Source organism: Hemiscyllium ocellatum, chromosome 1, assembly GCF_020745735.1.
Source record: "Hemiscyllium ocellatum isolate sHemOce1 chromosome 1, sHemOce1.pat.X.cur, whole genome shotgun sequence".
In the NCBI taxonomy this organism is placed as follows: domain Eukaryota; kingdom Metazoa; phylum Chordata; class Chondrichthyes; order Orectolobiformes; family Hemiscylliidae; genus Hemiscyllium; species Hemiscyllium ocellatum.
The window spans coordinates 136,235,503-136,255,924 of NC_083401.1; the positions used below are offsets into that span (position 1 = coordinate 136,235,503).

The window sequence follows — 20,422 nt, forward strand, 5'->3', positions numbered from 1 at the left end:
TCTGACTTTGTCCACCCAGTCCAACAACTTCTCTGTAAGCCAGTGTTGTCTCTATGGTAATCTATTACTCTAAACTCGCCAGCTGTTAAATTATATGGTATTTCATCAGATGCCTTTGGGAGTATAACTATTCCATTGAATATTTGCTATTTATCCACCTTCTTTGCAAGTTTTTAAATTTATTCAATGCTGTCGCTTTTTTTGTCTTTTTCATAAAGTCACGGGGCAAAGTGCTTGCAGTTTTCTCGCTACCTTGTTGGTTGCTGCACCTTGGAGTGCAAAGCCAAGGTTAAACCTGACCTTGAGAGACACTACTGCATGCCACCCTCTAGACTGAGAAACAGCTTGTCACCACTCCTCTTTCTTTTACACAGGCCGTGTAATCTCCTCTCGGTCACTGACTTTTGTCAAGCAATCTATGTGCCACTTTAACAAAAGTCTTTTGAAACTTTCTGCATGCATCAACCATGTTACATGAAAGTACTCAGTCAAGTTGCTCTTATTGCTTTTAATAAATTTCACTCTGGCTTTCATTTTATTAATATAATTTCATCAGTTGATTAGCTAGCAACATGTGAAATATATTGACTCATGTGGGCTGTAAGTAGAATTGTTTGGCATTGTGAAGTGTATAATTTTTATTATGGATATTGTGGCTGGTGAATTTTGATCCCATGATAATATTATGCTTTGGGTCTATATTTGTCTGTTTTGCTATTGGACAGAGGTTTTTAATTAGTCCAAATAGGTATAATTTCCAATTAACAGATGTTCAATTACTTCTACTGTCATGAATTTTCTAGTCTGTCCTTTTTTTTAAAATAGAAAAGTTATTTGTTGTAAAATAAGTTGTACAAACCTGTAAACATAAAATCAAGAACATGTATATTCCTGGAAACACCTAATAGTTTCTGCCCAGGTGTGTATACTCATTTGAAATTTAGTTGAAATTTCAAATGAAAGTTGTAATACTTCTGTTCAAAAGTCTGCATGACTAAATATCTTTTGAATCAAAATTCTCATGATGATAAATGTTTTTGCCAGACTTAAATGATTTCTCTTTATCTGACTATCAATGATAGTTTATAGCACCTGATAGATTTCTTCCTGTAATTGGCAGGGATGGGTTGCCACCTTGTTGAATAAATTGATAGTTGTCTTTAATGTATTGAACTCCAGACATAACTTTAGGATTGCTACTTTACTGTTAAGTATTTTCATTTGGAGGCCATTCCACTCATTGTACATATATACAGTTTCCTGCTCTAGTCTCAAACCTTTTTTTATATGTTTGGAAAGGAAGAAATTATATCCATTCACTTTTAAGTCTCAGTTGAGTCTATCGGCTTTAAGCATTCTATTGGTAAATTTTACGTAGTCTGAACTTGCTGAAAAAATCCTAAATATTATGAATGAAAAGTCAGTTTCATTCCATATTTTCACTGCTTTGTTGGAACTCTAATCTTAATTGTTCAATTTTTCAACTACTGAATAAAATGTATGAATAACTTGAGAATTATAACAGGGATATCAAAAATATGAAATTAGGTCACATGATCAAAAGCTTGGTTGAGCAGGTAGGTTTCATGCAGTATCTCGTTTTTTAAAGGAAGGAGCAAATGAGTAGCGACAGAAATATGGTAAATGGAGCTAAACAGAGTAAGATATGAAACTAGTAGAGCAATTAAAGTCAGGGATCCTTGAGGCTAAAGTTTGAGTGTGTGAAGTTGGGAGTTGTGTGGCAAGTGATTAGATTACTTAGTGTGGAAACAGGCCCTTCGGCCCAACAAGTCCACACTGAAGCGCAACCCACCCAACCCATTCCCTACATTTTATCCCTTCACCGAACACTGTGGGCAATTTAGCGTGGCCCATCCACCGAACCTGCACACTTTTGGATTGTGGGATGAAACCAGAGCACCCGGAGGAAACCCACGCAGTCACTGGGAGAATTTGCAAACTCCACACAGAGTCGCCTGAGGCAGGAATTGAACCCGGATCTCTGGCGCTGTGAGGCAGCAGTGCTAACCACTGTGCCACCATGCCACCTATATGGGGAATGTCTTGAAAATTCTCATTGTTTTCAATTTTTTTTGTTTTGTGAAGTTATTGTTTGACCAGGAACTACTGTATTTTAGTGAGCACTAGGATGATTGGTGAACAGTATGTGAGCGAGTCTTGTTGTGAAATAGGACCACAGCAGCAATGGTTTGGATGACCTCAAGTTTGAGGGGAACATTGTTACTGCTAGACAGGACCATTCCAACACACTCCCTAGTGATCACTCTCAAAGGATAAATGTTTTGCAGAAAGCCACATGAACCGAGGCAGGGCTAAAATCAGGCAGTATTTCTGGTGCATGGCATTAGAACATAGACTCATGACCATACACTCAAAATGTAATTTTATGAATGGGATACCCATTAACTGGGTATTTGGGCTAAATTGTTCCGTTTAAAGGTAAGTCAACATAGTGCCACAGACATAACACTGCTGTCATTAAAGAGAGATGATTGGCTGTAGCTTTACTTGGCGGGTCATCACAAATACAGCAGGTGAAGAGAGAGACTGCAAAGGAGTGCCTTTTGTGATAACATCAGAATGGAACCCATGCTTTTAGTATTATGCTGCATCGCAAACCAGCTGTCCAGCCAAGTGAACTAACCAACCTCCTGCTCCACTGTTAAGAATGCAAAGCATAGAGCACATGCTTCGCTGCAGCGAAGTTTCAAATTGCGGCGTTGTAATAATTTCTTCTAATATCACTTCGAGTGGTTAATGAAATAGCAATGTTTGCCGTGGCTGCAAAACAGATTTTTCTTCTCATCCCCCAGATTAATAAAGATGTGAAGGGAGGCAGTGCAGCAGTTGAATTGTGTCATGTGTGATAAGCAGAAAAGGATGCTGCTTGCCTTTCATTGAATTTTGCAGACTTGAGTAGCAACTTTTTATTTTTATTTTTTAATTTGGTTTTTTGGTCGTGTACTCCAGTACAAACGTACAGGAGGAAAGTGAAAAGTGTATAGTGTCATCATGAAAGGTCTCATTTTAGGTACCTAATTTTGGTAACCAGGTAGAAAGAAAGACCGAAAGTTTAAAAATTAAGATTCACATTAATCGTAGCATAAAACAAGCCAAGATTTTTTTTTTAAAGTTACACATTGCAGACCTGCTTAGTTTTAAGTCGAACATTTAAAGAAATTCAAGCTGAAAGTTGAAACATTACAGTTTTGAACTGCTGAGACACTGCATTTCGAGGAATCGCCATGAGGCTGGAAGTATATGCTGGGCCATTGAGAGTCCATCTTCCGGGCAGGGAGGCTGCCATATTTGTAGTATTTAGAGACTTTAATTCCACTATTTTCTCTTTTCTATTCCACTTTTTTTATCCCCCCAAAAAAACCTACATTTATGTAGCAACTTCAAAATATGAAAATATTCCAAAATGCTGCTTTCATGAGCACGACAACCACATTAAAATGAGCAGTTTGACTTGGATGTTTGTTCAAGACTCCCAATTTAATCTTTTCATAGCATAACAAAGAAAAGGGAGCATAATAAATTGAGAGGAAGACAAATAGTTCTTTTTTCTGGAAGAATAAGACTTTTGAAGTTTCAAATTTTGAAACTTCAAAGGTGTTAATTAGCCCTAATTAAGACATCCTAGAACTTTAAAAATTTATTACACCAGTGATTCCCAATCCTGTTGTTTTCTGATGTGGTTAGTATGCTTTTTACATGTCTGTGTAGCAAGACACTGTGGATGTGGATGGGCAGAGCAACCCAGGCAGTATTTTCATGATTTCTGCATTTTAGACATGTACAGATTCTGAATTTACTCTATAAATTGGAGAATGTTGATAGTCTCCGAGTTACTCTGAACATTGACCTCACACCTGGGTCTGCTTTACAGCTAACCAATCAAATGTCAATGGAGATTTTGTCGTGGCACTCGCTATAGAGTCACAAGATTTGGGATTTGGGTTTGACACAAGGTCCTGGTACAAACATTAATGGTAGCCCTCTTGCATGGTGCTGAGGATGCTGCATTGTCAGGAGTGCTGTCTTTCAGATGAGACGTTAAATGGAGGCCCCATCTGCCTGCTTCAATGCACATGTCAGAATCCATGCGACTACTTTGAACAGCAGTGCAGTTATTACTGGTATCCTGGTCAATGGTTATCTCTTTCCACATAACTGAAATAAGAGTTGCTTACAAATTAACTACCATGTTTCCTACGTTACAGCCGTTACTACACTTCTACATTGTATTTTCATTTGCTGCAAATGCTTTGATAAGTGCTGTATAATTATAATCTTTTATAATCAGTGAAACTTAGTCTACTGATGAATGATTGATTGGTGTCATGGATTAGTTTATTTGCCACTTTGCAGCCTGAGTTTAAATCCAGTTTGGGTTTGTGCAATGAAAGCTTTGACTCTAGACAACAGGTGTCAGATCTTTTTGTAAACTGACAGTGGAAAAAGTGAATCCATCTCTCGAGTGCAAGACTACTAGTAATTGGCTCCCCCTAATGGATTAGCAAAAAAAGGCACCTACTGAATTAGTATTAATGTAAACCGATACAAAATGTGAAATCCAAGTTTTCAGTTAGATTCTCTTAAGTAGCAGTTGAGGATCTGTACTTTTGATTTAACTTTAGAGATGAAAGATAATGCACATTTCCAGCGAGGAAAAATTACGAAAGCAAGTGACGGAGATGGGCATGAATAGCTTCAGCCCTCTAACTGGGCAACTGGTCAAGATATCATGATGCTGGTGATAGCTGTACTCCTTAACATTTTCTGGATTATCAAAGTTGGCTCACTTATTTCAGAAAGTGTTGATCATGCTAACTTATAAATACCAAGTAAAAGTAGGTTTCTGTTAAAGGTGGGTGGTATGAGAAATGGAAGTGTACAGTCATTGGTTCTTCTCCTGAAATTATAGATCAAGCATACTCCTGGAATTGGGTCTAACCTGGAAATACTTTTGATGCTGTGCAGTACTGAGAAGTGGAGTTACCAAAATTTAAGAAAACTTGATTTTTAATAAAAGCTCAAGCTGTTTGCAGCTACTTCTAAATTACATTGAAGAGACACCCACATTCCAATTAACGTACCAAATTGTGGGTATGGTTTTTTAATGTTTCGCAAATGGTATTCACAATATATCTTTGAATCATGCAGATTGACTTTTATGATGTCCACGTACGCTTTCCTGTTTGCATCTGCTCTTTATTAGTAAAATGTTTGATTTATTGTGTGTAAATGTAATTGAATGTTGGTCAAAGAACTCCTAGTGTTTGCAAATGCTGATAATTTACACTTTTTCAATAATTATGGATTTTCTTTACAGCTTTGTTCACTATCATGTGTTATAATGTTCTGTGTGACAAGTACGCCACAAGGCAGCTCTATGGCTACTGCCCTTCCTGGGCTTTGAACTGGGAGTACAGGAAAAAGGGAATAATGGAAGAAATTGTAAACTGTGATGCAGACATTCTTAGTCTTCAGGTAAGACAAATACTTAATAGAAAGCATGTTGTATCGTGTGCAAAGTCAGTTGACAGTGTTTATTCATGCTGTTAATGAGGTAGGCAACTAATACTTAGATTTGGAATCCTAAATAGGAGGTCTAAATGTAAAGAGTGATTTTCATTAGTCACATGATGCAATATTTGTGTCTTGTAAGATTCTGCCATTGGGAAAAATAAAAATTTGTTTAATGGGTGTTTGTGTACATTTTCTCACTTCATCCACTGAAGATGTAGATGAGGAGGAGAAAGTCAAGAAAAAAATGTTTAAAGACTCGTTCACTTCTTGAGAATCACATGATGGATAGTGAACTTTTTATGTTTCATTAATGTTGTGGTTCTGTTTGCCGAGCTGGGAATTTGTGTTGCAGACGTTTCGTCCCCTGTCTAGGTGACATCCTCAGTGCTTGGGAGCCTCCTGTGAAGCGCTTCTTGATGTTTCCTCCGGCATTTATAGTGGTTTGAATCTGCCACTTCCAGTTGTCAGTTCCAGCTGTCCGCTGCAGTGGTCGGTATATTGGGTCCAGGTCGATGTGCTTATTGATTGAATCAGTGGATGAGTGCCACGCCTCTCAGAATTCCCTGGCTGTTCTCTGTTTGGTTTGTCCTATAATAGTAATGTTGTCCCAGTTGAATTCATGTTGCTTGTCATCTGCGTATGTGGCTACTAAGAATAGCTGGTCGTGTTGTTTCGTGGCTAGTTGGTGTTCATGGATGCGGATCGTTAGCTGTCTTCCTGTTTGTTCGATGTAGTGTTTTGTGCAGTCCTTGCATGGGATTTTGTACACCACATTGGTTTTGCTCATGCTGGGTATCGGGTCCTTCGTTCTGTTGAGTTGTTGTCTGAGAGTGGCAGATTCAAACCACTACAAATGCCGGAGGAAAGATCACAGCACTTCACGGGAGGCTCCCAAGCACTGAGGATGTCACCTAGACAGGGGACGAAATGTCTGCAACACAAATTCCCAGCTCAGTGAACAGAACCACAACAACGAGCACCTGAGCTACAAATCTTCTCACAAACTTTGAATGTTTCATTAATTTAGAAAATGCCACATAATTGAATCTTTCTGGGTCTATTTCTCCAACTCAACAAATTTGGAAGCCTCATGTCAAGCATTTTGAGCAATTTCACATTTTCATTTCTTAAAACTCAAGCTTTGCTGTTCTGCTCCATTATCTAGTTCTGTAATTATGAAGATGTGATGATTCTGCTCAGGCAAATTGTATGACACCTAGATTTTTTGACTTACTGTTGATCTTTCATGCAGTATTAAGATTTTGCACAGAAAATAAAATGCATTATAAAAGATGTGCTCCGTGCAATGCAGTGAGAAGTGTTCAAGGGCAAACTGGAAACTTCTGTTGAGTTCAAAAACTTATTCAGGCATGTGATCATCCTTTTATCTCCATGCCCCCTCTCAATATGCCTGAGGAGTATTACTATTCCCACTCCAGGGATTCATGGGCATCAAACTAGGGCAACAAAGTGTTGAAGTACAGTACTTGTGTACCCCATTGCAAGTTAAGTCAGATATGTAGGGTACGTTGTGTCCACATTTATATGTCTACTCACCAATCTTCCTTTTTACAGCAGATGTGCATCCAGGGAGAGAAAGAGATAACATTTTTTATCTCTCCAAAGTATTTCAAAGCATTGGAATAACAAGTCAAATCTTTCTACAAGAATAAATCTGTATACAGTAAAAGATTAATCAAACAATGGGTGAGACAGATTTTCAGGATCAAGCATTAGATCTTGTGGAATCAGCCAGCACTGTTGTGGTTTGGTAATTGAGTATTTTCCACCTGTCATCACTAAATAAAGGACTTACTCAGTGAAAGGAGGAGGCAGCAGAAATATTGAATATGATAAAAGCATTGAGGTGGTCTTTAAAATATTGTTAGTGTGTAAAACAGCAAAATTTAATCCATGCCAATTGGATACATCCTAGATTGCTGAAGGAATTAAGAATGAAGCCATGAAGGCTCATGATGCAACCTGCCTATCCTTGGATACAGTAGTGGTGCCAGAGAATTGAGAATTGTAAATGTTGACACTGTTGGAAAAATGAGTACAGTATATGGTTAAACCTGACAACTGCAGATCAGTTAATCTAGTGTAGGTGATGAGACAATCTGGATGAAAATTTGGTTTGGTTTTGGAGAAATACGTAAACAAAAATCCAGCAATGCTTTGTTGGAAGCAAATTTGTAAGTAACAATAGTTCTTTGAAGTATTAGAGTAGGTTGAGGGTATTGGCGATGATTTCTATCTAGACTTTAAAAAGCTGTTTTATAAAGCACTGTTTGGACTTGTTGACAAATTCTGAACCATATGTGGACAAAGGGGCAGTGGGTGTACTGATTTGAATAAAAACTAAGAAACATAAGGTAGTAGTGGTAAAAGATAGATTAGAGATAAATGTATAATAATGTCGATGTTTGAATTACTTTTTTAAATTTTATTCATGGCTTGAGCTTCTATGCAGGGTTGATAGGAAGCATGAAAATTTGAAGCCTTAGAAACAGTCAAGGAAGAAAGAATATTCAGGAGAATATCAACCAGTGAAATAAACTGGCTCAAGGAAATACAAGTTAATGCAGAATAACGTGAGGCATTTAATTTCAGTAGGAAGAATGAAGTTAGCACATATAAACCAGTGCAAATTTAGACGAGCAGAAATTAAGGTGTAAGGACATAGTAAAAATGCTGTTTTTTTTTAAAAAGACAGACTGCATGCTTGCCTTTGACCAATAAATGTCATAAGGAACAAAAGCCCCACAAAATCATGATAAACTTTTATAAATTCTATTCATTTTTAAAATAGTGTTGGAAAAGGATAGACCAGATCTAAAGGTTGAAGTTCTAAATTGGAGAAAGGCCAATATTGACGGTATTAGGCAAGAACTTTCGAAAGCTGATTGGAGGCAGATGTTTGCAGGTAAAGGGACGGCTGGAAAATGGGAAGCCTTCAGAAATGAGATGACAAGAATCCTGAGAAAGGATATTCCTGTCAGGGTGAGAGGGAAGGTTGGTAGGTAGAGGGAAGGTTGGTAGGTATAGGGAATGCTGGATGACTAAAGAAATTTGATGGTTTGGTTAAGAAAAAGAAGGAAGCATATGTCACGTATAGACAGGATAGATCGAGTGAATCCTTAGATTATAAAGGCAATAGGAGAATACTGCAGAGGGAAATCAGGAGGGCAAAAACGGAGCCATGAGATAGCTTTGGCAAATAGAATTAAGGAGAATCCAAAGGGTTTTTACAAATATATTAAGGACAAAAGGGTAACTAGGGAGAGAATAGGGCCCCTCAAAGATCAGCAAGGCAGCCTCTGTGTGGAGCCACAGAAAATGGGGGAGATACTAAATGAATATTTTGCATCAGTATTTGCTGTGGAAAAGAATATGGAAGATATAGACTGTAAGAAATTGATGGTGACATCTTGCAAAATGTCCATATTACAGAGGAGGAAGTGCTGCATGTCTTGAAATGGTTAAATGTGGTTAAATCCCCAGGACCTGATCAGGTGTACCTGAGAACTCTGTGGGAAGCTAGAGCAGTGATTGCTGGGCCTCTTGCTGAGATATTTGTATCATCAATAGTCACAGATGAGGTGCCGGAAGACTGGAGGTTGGCAAATGTGGTGCCACTGTTTAAAAAGAGCGGTAAAGACAAGCCAGGGAACTATAAACCGGTGAGCCTGACCTCGGTAGTGGGGAAGTTGTTGGAGGGAATCCTGTGGGACAGGATGTACATGTATTTGGAAAGGCAAGGACTGATTCGGGATAGTCAACATGGCTTTGTGAGAGGGAAATCATGTCTCACAAACTTGATTGAGTTTTTTGAAGAAGTAACAAAGAAGATTGAGGGCAGAGCAGTAGATGTGATCTATGTGGACTTCAGTAAAATGTTCGACAAGGTTCCCAGTGGGAGACTGATTAGCAAGATTAGACCTCATGGAATAAAGGGATACAGAACCGGCTCAAAGGTAGAAGACAGAGGGTGGTGGTGGAGGGTTGTTTTTCAGACTGGAGGCCTGTGACCAGTGGAGCGCCACAAGGATTGGTGCTGGGCCCTCTACTTTTTGTCATTTACATAGATGATTTGGATGCGAGCATAAGAGTAACAGATGACAGATACGTTTGCAGATGACACCAAAATTGGAGGTGTAGTAGACAGCGAAGAGGGTTACCTCTGATTACAACAGGGATTACAACAGGATCTGGACCAGTTGGGCGAATGGGCTGAGAAGTGGCAGATGGAGTTTAATACAGATAAATGCGAGGTGGTGCATTTTGGGAAAGCAAATCTTAGCAGGACTTATACACCTAATGGTAAGGTCCTAAGGAATGTTGCTGAACAAAGAGACCTTGGAGTGCATGTTCATAGTTCCTTGAAAGTGGAGTCACAGATAGATAGGATAGTGAAGAAGGCATTTGGTATGCTTTTCTTTATTGGTCAGAGTATTGAGTATTGGAGCTGGAAGGTCATGTTGCAGCTGTACAGGACATTGGTTAGGCCGCTGTTGGAATATTGCGTGCAATTCTGGTTCTCCTTCCTATCAGAAAGGTGTTGTGAAACTTGAAAGGGTTCAGAAAAGATTTACAAGGATGTTGCCAGGGTTGGAGGATTTGAGCTACAGGGAGAGGTTGAACAGGCAGGAGCTGTTTTGTTCGCCCCTCAATTTCGGATTGTCACATCCAGATTTCTGCCAGGACAGTATTGGCTTGTTATTTGTTGGTTGGTCAAATAAACAAATTAGGAAGGAGATCTGGAACAAGCTGCTAAGTTAATCTTTCTGTCAAATGATAGTTCACTAGAAAGTAAGCTCCAGAATGAAAATTTCAATAAAGCATGAAATTCCCCAATTTTACTTAACTGTCCAGTTCAGGTTAGAAGAATATGTACATATTACATTAACAAGAAAATAAAGATTTATTATAATCAACTTTATTTGTTTTTAAGAAATGGCGTAAACAAATCTTAATTGCAAGGTTTGTGAAGGTTTGTAGTTCAGGTTGAGGTTTAGGGTGTAGGTTTGCTTGCTGAGCTGTAGGTTTGATATCCAGATCTCCAAGTGAAGCAAAGCTGTTGTCTCCTGCTTTCTATTTGTGTTTGTCCTGGATAGGGTTCCTGGGGTTTGTGGTGACGTCATTTCCTGTTTGTTTTCTGAGGGGTTGATAGATAGTATCTAGTTCTGTGTGTTTGTTTATGGCGTTGTGGTTGGAGTGCCAGGCCTCTAGGAATTCTCTGGCATGTCTTTGCTTAGCTGTCCCAGGATACATGTGTTGTCCCAGTCGAATTGGTGTATTTTTTTCATCCGTGTGTCGGCCTACAAGGGAGAGGGGGTCGTGTCTTTTTGTGGCTAGCTGGTGTTCATGTATCCTGGTGGCTAACGTTCTTCCTGTTTGTCCTACGTAGTGTTTGTGACAGTCCTTGCATGGAATTTTGTAGATGACATTGGTTTTGTCCATGGGTTGTACTGGGTCTTTGAAGTTTGTTAGTTTTTGTTTGACAGTGTTGGTGGGTTTGTGTGCTACTAGGATTCCGAGAGGTTGGAACACATCTATCCTGCGACAGGCTAAGCAAAGACATGCCAGAGAATTCAGAGGCCTGGCACTCCAACCATAATGCCATAAACAAACACATAGATCTAGATACTATCTATCAACACTTCAGAAAATGAACAGGAAATGAAATCACCACAAACCCCAGGAACCCTATCCAGGACAAACATAGAAATAAAAAGCAGGAGATTAACAGCTTTGCTTCACTTGGAGGTCACCACTGATGATGTTACCTAGCCAGGTAATGAAACGTCTGGATATCAAATCTACAGCTCAGTGAGCAAACCTACACCTTAGAAATCTTGATTGTTAACAATTAACTCAAACTATACCCCATTTTAAAATTTCTGCACATAGATAAGCAGAACACACTGAGGCAAGACGAGACAGGAGTGTTATTGATGTCCTTTCTTCTGCTTTTTGGAAATGGTACAAGATTCTTGTCAGACTGATCTCAGTTTTTCACTGACCGATTGAGGATATTCCCTTTTTCAGGGCCTTGAGGATCCCTACCTGCCCATTTTTACTTTCAAAATGGGAATTTGCAGAGAGAGCAATTTACAAGAAAGCGATGAGTAAGAACCACTACTAGGAGATTTTATGTTAAATCTCCATGTGAGGGACAGAAATTTAGGTGCTTCCTCTTTCCAGGCTAAAAAGCTGCTCCTGATCAGTCCACATACAAAACTGTAGCCATTTGACCAGGAGCCAATCAAGACATTGCTGCCAAAAGAGTAAACCGAATCGTGATGAAGGATATTTGCTCTGATGAAGTACAACCTGCATGGGTAGAGCTTAGAAATCCCAACAGACAGCAAGCTTTGGTGCTGGATGTTTATAAACACTTGAATATAGTACTACACTGGTGAAGGTGCTAAATAGGAAATTGGAGAAACCAGCAATAAGTTTACAACATTAATTATTATGGTTGATTTTAATCTGCATATGGAATGAGTACATTAAATTAGTAACAAGACCATAGCAGGTGAGTTTCTGGAATACATTCAAGGTGGCTTTCTGGATCAGTGTTTGGACTACCTTGAGCACAGTCCATCCTAGATTTCAGTACTATGTAATCGAAAAGAAATAATTGACAATCCAGTGGTGCATGGTTCCTTGAAGTGTGACCATAATAATGTGGTAGAATTCTTCATTTTTCAATGTGAAGCATGATTTAGTTGATTCCAAGACATGGCACTAAATCTAAATAAAGGGTTGTAAGTAGAAAACTTTGTTTTGGATCCAAGTTCACAAGCCTTTTTTTTTGTGACATTTGCACTGAGTGCCAGGAATTACATTTGAAAATGATCACCTTTGCCTTCACATTTTTGCCCAATCCTGCTTCTTTGCATTTTGATGAAAGTTCTAAATTTAAACTGTTCTGTTTTCTTTAATAGGAAGTAGAAACCGAGCAATACTTTAACCTTTTTTTGCCGGAGTTGAAGCAACGTGGATATGACGGGTTCTTCTGTCCAAAATCTCGTGCCAAATTGATGTCAGAGCAAGAAAGAAAGCATGTTGATGGATGTGCAATATTCTTCAAAACTGAGAAGTACGTGTTGACCAGTTAATGTACTGCTTATGTCCTGGTCATGCACCGTTGATTGTTGTTTTGGAGTCTATTAAATTTCTAATCCTTGTAAATTTTATTTGGACATTGATGTAGGTTTATTAATTGGACTAATCACTTTTATGTGTTTTGGCTTTCACGATCAACAAACCACAGCTACTTCAGAACTTGAAACTTCATGAATTTACAGTTCAGGCTTAGAAAGTAATTTAAGTACCAGAATGGATGAAAGGCTACAAAATTTGTGTTAATGTCAAAGATTTTGGTGTTTATTATCTAAAGTGCTGAAGAAATTGCTTTTTCTAACTCTTTGATCCTCTGAACAAGAGTAGGCCACTTGGCTCTTCGAGCCTGCTCTACTATTCAGTAATATCACAGCTGATCTAATTTTAACCTCAACTCTACATTCCTATGTACCCACGATTACCAGCATGGCAATCAAGAATCTATCTATCTCTGTGTTAAAAATAATTTTAAGATTCTACATCCACTGCCTTTTGAGTAAAAAATGGCACAGGCCCTCAACCATCCTGAGAGGGCAAAGGTTTCCTCATCTCAATCTTAAACTGCGATCCCTATTTCTAGATTCTCCCACAAAAGGAAATGTCCTTTCCGTATCTACCCAGTCCAGTGTTCTCCAGATTCTTTTATGTTTCAATTAATTGACCTCTGACTCTTCACAACTCCAAAGAATACAGGGCTAGTCTTTCCTCAAAGCAATCCACTCATTCCAGGTATTAGTCCAGTAAACCTTATCCAAATTGCTTTCAAAGCTTTAACATTGTTAAGTACAGTGACCAGTGATGCCTACAGTACTGCTCATTCAGTTTCCACAATGCTATGTATTACAGAAACATATCTTCCCTACCCTTGTGTTCAATTCCTTCACAATAAAGCAACATAATATATTAGCTTTCCTAATTATTTGCTATCACTGCATGCTAACCTTCTGTGATTCTTGCACTGAGGTGTGTAGATCTCTCTGCATCTCAGAGCAGTACAATCACTCACCATTTAAATAAGTTTTTTTTTAAAGCTAGGCAATTTCACTTTATACACATCATACTGCATTTGTCAGATTTGTTGCCCACTCACTTAACTTATTTGTACCCCTTCATAGGCTTCTGATGTCCTCTTCACAATTCCCTTTGTTATCTACCATTTTTGGTCATGAGCAGATTTAGCTACCTTACTTCTGTCCCTTCATATAAATCACTTAAATAAATTATGAAGTGTTGAGGTCTTAACACCAGACCCCTGTGCAGTGCTACCTGTGATATCCTGCCAACCTGAAAAAGATTCCTTTTCTCTTCTTTCTGTTGGTCAACCAACCTCCTTTCAAGGTTGCTATGTTACCCCATACCATAAGCTTTTATTTTCTGCAATAATCTTTGATGTTGCATCATATCAGATGCCTTCTGGCAATTTTATTATAGTGCCTCACTGATTTTCCTTTTTATTTACAGCACAAATTATGCATTCAAAGAATACAAACATTAGTTAAGCATGATTTTCCTTTTATAAAACCATTTTGACTCTGCCTTGAACTTATCCAAGTACATGGTTATAATAACTTTAATTGCTTCTGACTGTTTTACCTTTTTTCATATCCTTTTGCAAAGACTTGTCAGGTGCTCCTGTTTCACACATAGTAATTGTAATCTGCAACTTGAAGGAACTCTTAAATATTTGGAGATAGTGAGGAATGCAGAAGAAAGGTTCTGACTTGAAACGTTGATTCCCTGCTCCTCTGATGCTGTTTGACCTGCTGTGCTTTTTCCAGCTTTGCACTTTACCAACTCTTAAATATTTACGTAGGACTAGATCTTTCAATTAGAAAACGAATATTGCATAGTTATTTATAGAAAACATGTCTCAATAGCTGACTTAAGTGTCCCATCTGGTGTTTGTCATTTTCCTTACCGTAATAGGGATGAGGGTCATCTTTTCAGATCTGAAGAATTTGAGTTCCTGTCATAACGAGTTACAGTTGCACACTTCTGAACTTATTTTTCTGGCTAACACTCAGTGGACAATCACTGTTTACCTATTCATAGTTCTTTTTGAGTCATAGAGGGATACAACATGGAAATAGACCCTTGGATCCATCTCGTCCATGCCGATCAGATCCTATATAAATCTAGTCCCATTTGCCAGCATTTGACCCATATCTCTATAAAGCTTGCCTATTCATGTTCCCATCCAGATGCCTTTGAAATGTTGTAATTGTACCAGTCTCCACCATTACCTCTGGCAGCTCGTTCCATACATGCACCACCCTCTGTGTGTAAAATAAAAACAAAAAAATTGCCCCTTAGGTCCCTTTTATATTTTTTTCCCTTTTTCCCCTTCAACCTATGCCCTCTGGTTTTGGACTCCCCCACTCTGGGGAAAATACCTTGTCTATTTAACCTATCCATACCCCTCATTGTTTTTTAAACCTCCATAAGATCACCCTTAAGTTTCCGATATTCCAGAGAAAATAGTCCCAGCCTACTCAAACCCTCTAGTCTTGGCAACATCTTTCCAAGTCTTTTCTGAACCCTTTTAAGTTTCACAACATCCTTCCTATAGCAGGGAGATCAGAATTGCACATAATACTCCAAAAGTGGCTGAACTAATGTCCTGTACAGCTGCAACATGATCTCCCAACTCCTCTACTCCATGCGCTGACCAATAAAAGCAAGCATATGAAATGCCGCATTCACTATCCTATCTACCTGCAACTCCACTTTCAAGGAACTGTGAACCTGCACTTCAAGGTCTCTTATTTCAGCAACTCTTCCCCAGGGCCTTACCATTAAGTGTATAATTCCTGCCCTGATTTGTCTTTCCAAAATGCAGCACCTCGCATTTATCTAAATTAAATTTCTCAGCCCATTGGCCCATCTGATCAAGATCCTGTTGTAATCTGAGGGAACCCTCTTCGCTGTCCAGTCCACCTTCTATTTTGGTATCATTTGAAAACATAACAACTATACCTCCTATGTTCCCATCCAAAGCTGTTTCTAGAGAATTGTGACATAATTTTAAGATGAATCTGTCCTAAATATTGTAAAGTATTAGAAAATTCTTTTAAGAATAAAATAAAAATGAGTGAATTGCATATGTAGTCCTAAATCACTATTGTTACTTTATTAGTTGTTTTAAGTCTTGTTAACATTTGTTTTTATATACAAATGTAAAAACATGTTTACATAGTATCTTAGAATCCTTGTGTGATTTTTAAAAAAAAATTATTTGGCCCATTGAGTCTGCGCTGACACTCTGAAGAGCATCTCACCCAGACCTAGTTACCCCAGCCTATCCCCATAACCCCACATTTAGTATAACTAATCTACTTAACTTGCATATCTTTGGACTGTGGGAGGAAATTGGAACACCTGGCACAAGCTCATGCAGACAAAGGGAGAATGCACAAAGTGACCCAAGGCTTGAATCAAGCCCAGGTCCCTTGAACCTTGCTCAAGAAACTCGGTTTCTGATTTCTCTCTAAATCTGAAAGGATTGGAACAATGCTTGGGGTGCTTGAGAGTTTCATTTGCGGCAGAGCTGGAAAGGCTCTCAACAGGGAATCTGATGCATGCGTAAAGTTAGATTTGAACATATTCCCATTCCTGTGAGTCTTTTACCTATTTTCAGTTACAGCTCTTTTTTTTTTGGGAGGCCTCAGAATGTAAATTCGAAAAAAACAGGTGCTGGCCTTATTTGAGTCTGAAGATTGGTAATTTAGCTTAGTTATCCATCACTCTTATTCATTGAGCCCTGAATATTCAGGAATCTGCTTTCAGAAAACCTTTAGGTTCCTTGAGGCTTCTTGACTCTTTTTTTTCAAAAAAGTTAAGTATATTACAGGCCTCTTGAGCATAAAATTGTAGAACAGATCTAAAACGTGGCAATAAATCATGAGAAAATTGGCAAGCACAGCAAGAAATAAAAACAATCATGTTGTTGTAGTTTGAAGGTAATTACTAGAAATCAAGGATCCTTGATATGTGGATGGAATATTACTATGGCTACAAATTCAATGGGCTAATTAACAAAGCTGTAACAAGTCAAAAAAATTTTTGTGTATGCACGAGTAACTCACTAATACTAAATGTTCTTGGCTATTTTAAAATGAATTTTTAACAAAATGTCCAGATTGTCTCTGTCTCTGGGTACCAATATGAAGGAAATTCCAGCCTTGAATTTACTCCATCTAGCTTACTGTTCATGTAAATTGAAATTATTTTCATGGACATCAAATTGCATTGTGAATCCATTCTCTACTGAATTTCAAAATTGAAGCTTTAGTAGTCTTAAAGTTTTTAGAAATGAGTTATTTTTGGTTGACCTGTGCTGTCTGGTCCTATTTGTGTTTTTGTATGCTAGAATGTGTGTATTTATTCAGGGTGGATTTAGCTGCAAGTAAAAGCTAAAGGTGTTCTGCTAACCTGGCAGAGATGGAATATGGAGTCCAAAGGAGGTCAGGGCCTTAAGAGATTTTAAAATTCACTAGAATACCCTGTAGCTATGTATTTTAGGTTATGAATTTTGCTGTCCAGTTGAGTGTCTCTTGCTCTCGCATGTAGTGATGAGCTGTGCTCTTGAATCGTTACAGTTTGTTTTGTGTAGGTAAATCCATAGAGATGTTTCAGAGAGTTCCAGACCTTTGACCCAGTGACAGTGAAGGAATTGTGATCTATTTCCAAGTCAGGATAGTGTCTGGCTGGAAATGGAACTTGCAGGTAAATGGTGTTCCCATGTATCTGCTGGGAGTTTCTGCATGTGCAAGGAGCTAACTATGAAGTCTTGATGAATTTTGGTGGTGAATCTTCTTGATGGGCTGTGCTCCTGCTGCTGTGTGTTAGTGGTGGAAGGAATGAATGTTTGTACTACTGAAGCAGGCTTCTTTGTCCTGGAGGGTGTTAAGTTTGAGGCAAGTGGGGAGTATTCCACAACACTCCTTGACTTGTATCTTTTCTAGATGGCGGGCATTCTATTTGGGGAAGTCAGGTGGTGAAGCACTTGCTTAAGGGTTCCTAGTCTCTGTCCTGTAATGCAGTATTTGTCTGGTTAGTCCAGTTTAGTTTCTGGTTAATGGTAACCCTAGCATATTTGTCTCATGTGGAAGCATAACCAAGTTTGAAAACCACTGAAACAATGAGTCTAAGCTTTAAGTTTTTCATATAAATTTATTTTTAATATTTAACCGTTTTTATAATGTTAAGAAACACTATATAGGTATTCGGGTACCATTTATTTGAGAAGAAATACATATTTATATTTTGCACAAAGGTCATGGATAGGAAAAAAATATTTCTCCCATTTTCTTAATCCATAACAACACTATTTTTTCTGCTATTTACTTCGCCATAATATCTGGCCACCTGTAAGTTTTTTTTAGCATGCTATAAACTACCTCAACTCTGGTTATTCCTGTCAAGCCTTTTTAGAGGGGAAAGAGACAAGGTACATACTTATTAAAGAAATGAGTGCAGACGTTTCGGATGTTTACATTTTACATGTAATTTCCATCTGCCACTTGAGGGAACTCCTTTAAATGTTTACATAGGACTAGATCTTCCTGTTGGAAGAGAAGCATTGGATAGTATTCTGAAAGATGCATATGGACCCCTCGAGTCCTTACTCACTGACTCTTACAAGATACCCCAGGGTTATAATGCATTTGTCTGAATATTATCCACGAAAGCTGGGAGAATTAAAATCTATTCTAACTCCTTCCCCGATCTTCACTGTAGCCCCTTCCCCAAAAAAATCCATCCACCTACTCCCTCACCTACTTTATGTGCCAACTTACTTTGTTCCACTCTTTTTTTCGTGACATAGAAAAAGATGGCATTTGTAGATTTAAAAGATGTGGCTAGTTTCTTGTATACTTTATTTTGAAAATGAGTAATACTGTAGGACAGCATGGCGTGTTTTCGATAGTTATGTTTTAATGTATTTCTCCTCTCGGTCATCTGTCAGAACTTTCACTTTGGGTTTCTGGTCCTTTTAATTTGTGTATAATCAGAGTTGGTTTTGTTCCCATGTGGACTCTAAATGAGATGAGCCAAGAACGGTAGGCTCATTAGTGACAAATATATATCTGTGAATCCTATCACTCTTTTGCCATGACTTGGAATGAAGGATATAGTTGCAGATATAGTCGCTACTTATTGTATCTCTGTCTGCTAAAGAATTGAGATCAGACAGGCAAGAATAATATCTGCTATATTCGGTGCATTGACATTTGAGTGATGGCGTTTTGAAGAACCGCTGTTGTCTGCATGTAGGTGATGCTGAGACTGACTGATTGATTGATTATTGTTCATTTCTGGTTGATTTGAGATGGTGATGGTGAGTAGCTTTATTGAAGTCTTATCTTTGTGACTGTATGTTTACAATACTGCTTGAATTTGTGAAACTTGCAGTTCTGAATTTGCTGTGATTTTGTTGTAACCCTTTTCTATGTTGATTTTAAAAGGTTTTCAGTCTTCTATTTCTTTCTTGATTTTTCTCCCCTTTCTCACACTCAGATTTGCATTGGTGCAGAAACACACAGTGGAATTCAACCAGTTAGCAATGGCCAATTCAGAAGGCTCTGAAGCTATGTTAAATCGGGTGATGACAAAAGATAATATTGGGGTCGCAGTGCTTTTAGAGGTCCACAAGGATCTTTTTGGAGGTACTTGCTTTATACTCTTAACATTGCAATTGAAACCCAGATAATTGACTTATTTAGGTAAAACTAGTATATGTGAAGATTTGACTAACAACAGACCAGGGGATAATTTAGATGTCTAGTTGACGTTCTTAATGGAAAAGTAAAATGCTTTTGCTATTATTAATAACTTTATGATGAATTTATTATTGTTTTCCAACTTGCACAAGAGCTTTCATTTAAACTTGTGTATGCTTAATATCGAAAGCATTTCTTCTTTTAGTCCCCTCCAATCCTTTCTCCATTTCCTTTTAAATAAAACAGTGGATTGTTGGCTTCTTAGCGCTACTTTCAAGAAATCTGTTAAGGTGAAACAAAGTACCCTTAAAAATTATAAGGAATGTTTTAAAAAAAATTTTGTTTTACATACAGAATATGCAATTGCCTGATGGTGGTTAATGTTGTGTTAACACTCATATGATCAATGTGCTCAAAGAATAATATCTGTGAAACCATTTTTGATGCTATTTATTTTTATTCTTTAATATTTTGCAAATGTTCAACACCTAATGTTCAAGCATTACAGGTGCTTGAGAATGACTGACCTATTCCAAATAAATAAAAATGTAGGGTTATCCTAAGAATCCAGTCATTCACTTTCTTTCACCCTCAAAACACAAGTATATGGACATTTTTCAAAGTAATCAGTGTTTCTAAATTTTGTACTTGGGAAGAGGGAGCCAGATGTGGGATAAATGCTATGGAGTGCTTTTGTCTTTGCAAATGTGCTTTTCATTCTTCATAATTCAGAAATACTTTTATTCATGTACACTGGACAAATTGGCCATGTCTTCTGTTAATAGATTATCCTAAAGATAGCTCATCAGTTTGTAAAATTGACCATTTGTCATTACACTGCTGGGTAGGAACTTCTGATGCCAAGCTGGTGTCTGTGTGAACTGGAAGAGATTGTGCTTTGTCTGAGGTTGTTGGTTAAAAGAACTTTAAGGAGATCTTTTGAAAAATTTTCAGCCAATTTTATAAACATTATCTTTGGTCCTTTTTCTCTGGTGACTTTGTTCAGGAGCTAT

The 20,422-nt window shown here is 38.0% G+C and overlaps 1 protein-coding gene across 2 annotated transcripts in view; it reads left to right on the forward strand.

Moving 5' to 3' along the window:
- Nucleotides 1-20,422, forward strand: part of cnot6l (CCR4-NOT transcription complex, subunit 6-like) — a 98,997-nt gene that overhangs the window by 61,073 nt on the left and 17,502 nt on the right. For both annotated transcript variants that reach the window (XM_060826357.1, XM_060826366.1), the window contains exons 7-9: nt 5,360-5,517; nt 12,510-12,664; nt 19,207-19,355. In XM_060826357.1, coding sequence (XP_060682340.1) covers nt 5,360-5,517; nt 12,510-12,664; nt 19,207-19,355 — 462 coding nt within the window. The remainder of the gene's footprint in view (nt 1-5,359; nt 5,518-12,509; nt 12,665-19,206; nt 19,356-20,422) is intronic.